This window comes from Miscanthus floridulus, chromosome 18, assembly GCF_019320115.1.
Source record: "Miscanthus floridulus cultivar M001 chromosome 18, ASM1932011v1, whole genome shotgun sequence".
Classification (NCBI taxonomy): Eukaryota; Viridiplantae; Streptophyta; class Magnoliopsida; order Poales; family Poaceae; genus Miscanthus; species Miscanthus floridulus.
This window is the reverse complement of record NC_089597.1, coordinates 74,804,456-74,813,569: the sequence shown is the minus strand read 5'-3', so window position 1 is coordinate 74,813,569 and position 9,114 is coordinate 74,804,456. Positions and strand designations below refer to the sequence as shown.

Sequence of the window (9,114 nt, the reverse complement as noted above, 5' to 3'; positions counted from 1 at the left end):
CTCGATTTATTATTATTATTATTATTATTATTATTATTATTATTATTATTATTATTATTATTATTATTATTATTATTATTATTATTATTATTATTATTATTATTATTATTCCTTTTTTTTCTTCTGATAAATACAACAATAGTCAAATATACCAATCAACAAAAGAAATCAAATACCTAATTGTATCTATATGAATCAAACCGATTCGAGGCATCTTCTGCCATTCAACGAAGCAGTTAAATTGCTAAAGGCACCACCGTTTACTTAGACAGGATTGCCCATCCAACATAAAATTTGATTAGCTGAATCACTTTTCACAGTTTAGTGAGTACAGAGCATGACATGATCCTCAGGTGCAAAAACAACTAAACAAGAGAGAATTCAATTCTCGTTTTCAAATTGTCTATTTAAGTGCATCCGTAAAAAGTAAAAACAGCACGCACAGAAGATTTCATTTTCTACACTGCAGATCATCATTGCATGGATTTGGACACCGCGGCACAAACTCAGTTAGTAGTACACAGCCACGTCTAGGGTTGTTTTATGGTCAGCTCAGCTCTTAGATGCAATACCCCGTCAATGAAGAAGAGACTGTCATCAGCCATGAATGATGGCCACGGGATCGCAAAGAGATTCCGGTACCCAACCGCCTTGCCGCCAGTGAAGGTATAGTAGCCCTTATATTTGCTGACAAACTCACCAGACGGTCTTGTCCTTGCAGCAAACTCATAATCCACGGTAACACTTGTCGACCCTTTCTCTTGCATCCCTAGGAAGAGACCAAAACAATAGAATGCACTTTGCTGGTCCATGTTGCAGTGTGCTGAGAGGAAGAAACCCTGTCCAGCTAGATGGAAAGCTTGTGAGTATATCCGTCCGGATGGAAAAAGTCGGCTGCACTCCTCACGCTTCAGGTCCAAGTATGCTATGCACTGTGGATATGGTCTATCAAACTCTACAACCTTAAGCGGACGATATTTGTAAGCTCGCTCAGCATATTTCCTACATGTCATCACATCTGCTGCAAGGGCACGCTGCCTATGTGGTGCATCAGCTTTGTAAAGAAGTGCCTCTGTGACACATTTAGTCGCCTGCTCATGATCCAGATCACTGCAAGCAAGAACCTTCCGCAGCTTCCTGCAGGTCATATGGCAGAACCGAACAAGGGGCAGCAAGCGTGTGCCCAAGATCTCACGTCTTTCCTCCAATTTTGGGTATTGAGCACGTGCCCACTTTATCACAAAGTCGTAGATAGCATCCTCTGATGCGACCTGAAGGTCATTACTCCATAGGATGGCTTCAATTCCAGCAAGAGGAATGTTCATTGCTTCATCTTGGAACCTGAAAATGGGAATCATTTTTTAATGGCTATGTCTCTTCCATGATTTAACTTCTAGCTCTATTTGACAAGAGATTACTCACTTGGTCAAATCCTTATATTTATTGGCAAGGAATTCCTTGGCGGTGTCTATCAGTGGCTGAACTGCAGCAGCCATTGAAATGCTTGAGGGTAGATCCAGATAGAGCAGTGCAGACTCTGTGGTCATAGGCAAACTTCTAAGCAATTGACTGCAGTGCCGCATACAGGAAACAACCTCAAATTTGTCAGCGACCATCAATATATCCAGCAGGGCAGTTGGCTGGTTTGTCGTCAACTTGCCACTATACATAAAGCTTAGAAGCTCCATAAGCGCATTTTCCTCTGTTCAGAGTAGAAATACAATGAGTCAAAAGTTCAAACTGTTAGCAAGAAAACATTTAACAGAGATACACTCCCTTGTTCTCATGGACCTAAACTTTTGAGACAAGGAAAGATGGCTAAGGTAGAACAAGGACGTAACAAGGTAGCAAATAAAAATTAGGAAGTGCAAACCTCATTCAAACTTATCATTTTTGTACTATAGATCCCATCATTTCAGTAACAATAGCACAATGTAGAACAAGGCAGTACTTATGTACTCCTATTTGTTAGAACATTCAAGCATACTGCAATGGCTCCCACATTACCTGAAGCATTTATTCTAAGAGTTGCATGCCTCTGATCGGATTCTTTCATTCCATTTGAAAAAAGCTAAAAAGAATGAAACAAATGTTGTGAGCTAGTTAATTATACCACAATACAGTGCATTATCAGCACAATCCAGAAAAAAAAAATAGATACCTTGTAAAAGAAAGGGCTCTTTGCAGCTAGAATTGCAGAGCTGATGTAGATAGACTTTACTCTCAAAACCTGAGTACACTCCATACTCCAGGATGAGTCGCTGCTTTCTCCATCCTCACCTGGCAAAGAAAAGATCCAATTAAAATATGAAATGAACCAATCACTGACATGACAAAAGAAAATGGTGCGCTGCAGCATCACATGATAGCTAAGGGTGTTTGGATGTTGGCATTGAATTGGGTCAGCGGAATTGGGTTTCCAAATCAATAAAAACTCGACCTGCAGGGGAAAGACCGCCCCCACAGCATTGCATTGAGAAGAAACTTCTCTCGCGCAGGCTAAGAAACACCCCTGAAGTTCAGCTGTCCTGGACGTGCCACGTATAACTCAGGAACACAGCCGATGATGGGTGTTTTTTAACCCAGGCCTGTTTAAATTTGCTCCCACTGGAGTCGAACCCAAGACCTAAGGTGCTACTAAGGCTCCTGAGACCAACTAGGCTACAGACATGTTCGCGGTTTCCAAATCAATGACATGCTGAAATGGTATTGGACTGTGATTATGTTTCTAGGAGTTTCGATATCTTAAATTGGTCCCTGGGAAATAAGAATGCCCATCCAAACATCGTCTTCCCCCTGACCGGCGAGCCCACCGGCCTCCACGCCTCGGTGACCTCCACCACTTCCACGCTCAATGTGCGACACTTTGCTGCCTCCAAGCACAGTCGAGGAGGGTAAGGCAGTGACAGACTCGCAAGCAACCCCGTGGGGGTCCAGGGTCCTTGGCTGCTAGTGACAGCGTGCAGCCATGGTCGGCGGTGGTCGCCCTGGAGCTCTCAGGCAGCGGTATTGTAGGTCCAAATTGGAGTGTGTTGTTTGTTGCTGTGAGAATACCATGTGGAATTGTGGGTCAAATTCCAAAGCATCCAAACACATGGTATTGAAGATATACAATTCCAGTTTCCCAATTTCAAGCTCAATACCAACATCCAAACGGGTGTAAAGAGTTAACTGTTAAGATACTTAAGACTGAGTTACTCAGCTTGCACCATCCATATCTTAGAAAAATGCCAAGTAGCCAAGTTGCTGCTTCAAGTACTCTGAGGAAGCCATATCTCCCAAGGATGTTAATTGCAGAAAAGTTACTCTTAGCTATCTCCTACAACTTGTGGAGTCAGAGCTGCTTGTTGCTATTGTGACAAGCTTGGCGACGATGACACGTGATGGGCTCCGTCTTTTATGGGTTGGCGCTGTGTGTTTGCAGGATACTCAGGGTTGTTGTCTGGGCTGTCGTGCCTAGGTTTCTTTGCCAGTTTTCCTCCTAATAAACTGTGCTGCTGTAAGTTTTTTTTTGGCACAGATTTCCTATAAACCGGGTCAAGTCTCTTCTTCTTAAGTGAATTGCAGGAGCTCCTTGCCCTCTTCTAAGAGGTTTCTTCAAAAAAAAAAAACTCACAACATATTTCACAGAAGTATAGCTTGTATACACATTAGTTCCAAGTACCAACCAAGACATTGAGGTTTCATGAACAAAGCACATAAGCCTGAGCTTAATCTCTAGTACAATTGTGCTATTTAAATAACTAATTTTCAGGAAAGTGCTCCAGTAAATTGGCACATAACTCCTTTGAAGTGGGTTCTGTTAAATTTGTGCCTTGGAAGAGAATTTGGAAATCTCAGGCCCTTTGAAATGTAGGATTTTTGTGGCTAGCCATTCTAAACTGCTGCTGGATAGCCAGCAGATTGGCTATAAGCAGGGGTCACCTCATCTCCAGCATCCTGCCCATTATATGATCAAGCATCTGAAAACATTCAACACATTCTGGTTTCCTGCATGGTTGCAAGAGAAGTTTGGTCTGCTACCTAACATAAGCTAGGCCTACAAGATTTGGTTCCTGACCAAGGCACAGGTACTTTCTCTGCCTGGTAGTGCCTGACAATGAAAGAGGTGGAGAAGCAGCATAAGGCCTGAACACTTTCATCACTTAGTGGCCTGGGAGCTATGTAATCATCATAACGATTGTGTTTTCAATGTAGCTTCTCCGATCTCTAATTTGGTCAGGAGGGCTGTAAAGGAGGAGGGTACCCTATGGTGTACAGCCGGAGCTGAAGACCTCTGAAATCTTTTTTGAACCATGTTGCCTCAATACTGTAGGCCATTTCCTTCTATAGTTCAGTGGCGCGCCTGTGCTTTGTATTTCACATTTGGTGTGTGTGTTTAATGTTGTGTAAGTTTGTTCTTGGAGTGCTGTACATAGTTTTTTTTTCCTTTAATTCTCTCTTAATGTAATGACACATGGTTCCCAGCAGCTACATGAAAAAAATAATTGATGTGTTTTCTACCAGCAGTTAGTTCAGGCCAACATATCTGACAACTTCAATACAACTGAACAAGTTCACCAATACATTGTGCCACATAGTAAACTTGACAAGAAAATACCATCAGCACTAATACTCCCTCCGTTCCTTAATATAAGCCATATAGTTTTTAGCACTAATATTAACGCACGGCTTGGCGAAGGATGTGAGACCGAGAAAAAAAGGAAAATCAGGCCATCTTCTCTCTCCTAATCAGATTGGTTACTAAATCTGAAGGATTGGTTGGGGCATGTGCTATGTACGGTGGGAAGGTTTCCAAATTAATCGGCATGGGAACTAATACGTACCTATATTTTGGAATTTTCTTTAGAAATCTATATGGCTTATATTAAGGAACGGAGGGAGTAATAGTTAGCAGACCCTGAATATTGCAAACATGGTAAAATGGTAAAGGATTGTTTTGAGTGTATGCAGGTTCCTTTTCCTGAACCCAAAAACCTGAATTATTTTAACAACATAATTGAAAAAATTAAATTGCACTAACCATCTGGCTCAATATCAGGTGGAGATTCTTCTATCATAGCTACAGGCACGTTGCCTTCCTCGTAGGCATCACATTCTTCAGCTTCAACTTTGCAGTTTCCTGGATCTGGCATGTATTTTCCAGATTCTGGGTACATAAAACAGTAGTGCAAAAGTTATACACAAAATAAATTTGATAGTTGAAGATCATGCAGTACTACGAAGACATAAGATGTGAACAAACTGCAAATCACAGCAAATAGTGAAAAGAAAATGAGATAGTAAATTGCCAAGGCATGATCAGCACAAAAAATATATCACTAATATAGGGTCTGTATCCTTGTCAGTTGCCTGATATTTGGCTATGGTCCATGGCTTCAGTCACATTTTCTGGGCCTTGGATTGATGGTACAGCCCAGATATACACGCCCTTGACACTCTCTACCTTCCTTATCTTCTTCCTTCCTTCTTTCCTCTTCCTCATTCCCAACCGATGCCCGACACGAAGTGCCGTACCTACACCTCCCCTCCTCACCTAGCTCTGGCAGGCACACCTCTGCAGCTTTGACAATAACCCCTCCTGGCATTGCTCCTCCCTCAGCATCTACTTCATCAGGTTCTTGAGCTCCCCAGCGACCACTGGCTTTGTAGGCCCAAGCGCGATGCTGCTTCCACCACTGCCAATGCTAACCAATTGAAGCTTGATGCCCTCGCTGCCTCCACCACCCAACCGCTGTCCTCCACCACCATTAGGCCAGCGTGCTCCACGGTGACCCCTCTAAGCCTAGTGACCTTAAGCCCCCAAACCCTAAACCCAAACTACATCACCAATTCAATTTTCTAGTATAAATTTCGGACACTGATGGATAGGCAAGAAATTGGTCAAGAGGAGTCAAACTTATTTTATAATAATTTACAACTTTGCAGTGTTAAAGAGTGAGCTCATTTTCTCGAGAAAAAAATGCCAAAGACACATATTATCTCCTCCTATTTCCCTGAGAAACTATAATTCATTTTCACATCCTGTTTGTCTGTCCTTGTACACTTCTAATTTTCCTTTTTATTTCCATATCCATAGCACAAACAAGAAAAATACATACATAAATATTGTGCATTATAATGCAACACGTAACAGGTAAAACTACTCATAAGCACATTTCACAAATACAAATTTTGCTAATGTAACTGTTGGAATTGAACAGGTTCTCTTACATCATATAGGAAAAATTCAAGTGTGATTTCCAGATATACATAAATTTCCAGAAATAGGTTTCACAATTATAGAGCATGCCCATGACAAAATAATAGATATTGAAGTGCACTTTTTTGAGTCAAACAAGCTATTGGAACACCATGTGCATGGCTAAAGAATAAATAAGGACAACATGTTACTCATTGAGGAGCATTTCATTTTTTGTCAACAGACCACAATTTCCTCAATGAACAAAATATCACAAAATTACAAAAAACATCCATACTTCTTAACGTCGAAAACGTATTGAGGAGTGCAAACGTATGATCACCTAATGGCTGTCTAAGCAGCATCAGCCAAAGAGATTACATCTCCAATATGCTGGCTGAGTTGCAGTGTGCATGTTGTTCGCAAATGTGGACTGAGTTGCAGTGTGCATGTTGTTCATACGTCCATGATTATGTAAATATTACAGGCATTGATCAAGGTAGGGCATACAAATAATTAGTTTGCCCATACCAAATGCAGAGATGAATGAGATCGTACTAATACAGCAGAACAGATCACCCACAGCCAAATCGTGTCAATTGCTATGGTGCTTAACTGTCCCCACTAAATTCTAGCGCTTATTAGGAGTGTTTGGATCCGGTGACTAAAATTTAGGAGGTGTCACGTGAGGGTGTCGCATGGGGTGTTCCGATACTGATAAAAAACAAATTACAAAATCTGTCAGTACTCCACGAGACGAATTTATTAAGCCTAATTAATCCGTCATTAGCACATGCTTACTGTAGCACTACCTTGTCAAATCATGGACTAATTAGGCTTAAAAGATTCGTCTCGCAAATTAGTCACAAGCTGTGTAATTAGTTTCATAATTAGTCTATATTTAATACTCCATACATGTGTCCAAACATCCGATTGGACAGCGACTAAAGTTTAGCGGAGAAACAAACACCCCCTTAGCCATTTCATTGGCAACAGATTGCTTATTAAATGATAATCTGAATTGCCACTGCACCAACTCAAAGGATTAAAAAAGAGAACGATAGCCCCACATTTCACAGCCTCGATTAAAAGTAAAAGTGCCTTCACAACACTTAAGGCCGAAGGCTTTACCACCTAAAGCTCGGAGCACACGGTAAGGTCAAATCAAATCACCTCAAAAGGAAAGCAGCTTCCTATTCCTTTTGCCCCCACCCAACGCATGGAATAATTCAATGCAAACAACCAACCACTGCCTTTCCCCAGTTTCAAATCCACAGCCAATTTCGCAAATTCCAGGGAAGAGAGAAAAAAATGAGATAATCAGAAATCCTCGCTCACCTTTGCCACGTCGGAGCTCCTCCCGTCGCCGCTTGCGGTGGCGCGCCCAGTCGGCAAGCGACGAGCACCCCTCGCCGGCGGCGCCCTTGGCACCGAGAGCGTCATCCCCAGCGACGATCTCGATCCGCAACACCCGGTCGGAGAAGTTGACCGAGTTGAAGGCGAACTCAAAGCTCGGCCCCCCACTCGCCCGCGAGAAGTCCGGGTCCATCCCCGCCTCCTCGAACCAACCAACCACGCGCGTACCCACGGCTCACCTCACCTCACCTCTGAAGCACAGCCGCCTCAGGAGCCATTGACGGGGTAGACGGAGGCCCCCGACTCTAAACCTAGCAAGGCTTCGAAAAGGAAACCGCGATGCGGGAGCGAGCGAGGTGTGAGGGCCTGAGGCGAGGGGAGAGGAGACGAACAAGAACACGGGAAGCGGAGACGTGGAGGGGCAGCGTCGTGATATAGAGAAATGCGGAGTTGTAAATGTAATTACACGTGAAGAAAAAGGACAGCTGAACAAGGCGGAGTAAATTCGTACCCTCCCGGTGGGGGCAAGTGGATAAATACACTTCACGCCGGGCGTGTCCAGGACCATAAGGTGGGTCCCAGCTGTTACGGCTATGGACGGGCCCGCGTGTCGGTGGACGGGTAGATGGGAACGTAGGATGGGTGTTAATGGGCGATGGATTTCGCGTTCGCAACCTCTTGCTTGCGATGATGTCTTTGGATTTTTTTTCACTCATCGACGAAAAACTAAAAGGGAAACAATTTGTTGGTTGGTTGGCTGGGTGCGCTGACGTTCAGACCGGACGTTGAACGGTAGGCTTATTCACTTCCTTTCTATTTTGACTTAATGTTGAACGGGAGTTTTTTTTTTTTTGAATGGTGAACGGGACTTTTTGAGTCCGAGGGTTCTGCACTTCCAGGATTAACTAACAAATGTGTCCGACGGAACGCATGCAGTTGTTTGAGTGACGTGGCTCGATATTTATATAATGATCACGTTATTAAATGCATACAATCTTAATTTATTTAGCACAAGAGAAACATAAGGACATTATGAAAAAATAAAAAAAAACAGAAGGTAGAATCATTTCACTCTTTAATACTTACCGGCAAACATACCCGTGCATTACAATGGGAGAGAAAGCTACCAGACATTCATACGAAATGACAACGGAAATGGTACATATACGTGTATGTTTTATGCTTACTATAAAATTTCAAATCCACATGATGACCATGACGTCTATAGTATAAGTTAACGTTGGCAATAATATAACAATGTCATAATAAGCCTTATTGAATTAAAATACAACCTTGATAAATTTTTTCTTAAGTTGCAAAGCACAAAAATATTTACACAAATATATTGTAAATATAACTTTAATTTTCATTCCATCCATGATTAAATATCAAGTTCCATGACTTTCTTTGAGGACTCGAAAAATATGCAAAGGGGGAGCTTCTCCAGTTTAGTAGGAGGAACTGTTTTTTATGAAAAAAGAGGAGCCGAAGCCGTATTGAAGAGCCCTCCCAAATAAAGTTTAAATCTTTGTTTTGAAATAAAGATCAAACAATAGTTTAAGAGTCAATATTATATT

General features: G+C 42.1%; 1 protein-coding gene across 1 annotated transcript; it reads right to left on the bottom strand.

Moving 5' to 3' along the window:
* Positions 1–241: 241 nt before the first annotated feature.
* LOC136520481 (BTB/POZ domain-containing protein POB1-like) lies at positions 242–7,977 on the bottom strand. The gene is made up of 6 exons (XM_066514023.1): positions 7,520–7,977; positions 5,024–5,149; positions 2,162–2,280; positions 2,008–2,071; positions 1,423–1,702; positions 242–1,341 (listed from the first exon to the last, which is right to left on the bottom strand). The coding sequence occupies exons 1-6, from the start codon at positions 7,728–7,730 to the stop codon at positions 531–533; spliced, it is 1,611 nt and encodes a 536-aa protein (XP_066370120.1). The 5' UTR covers positions 7,731–7,977; the 3' UTR covers positions 242–530.
* Between the last annotated feature and the right edge of the window lie 1,137 nt (positions 7,978–9,114).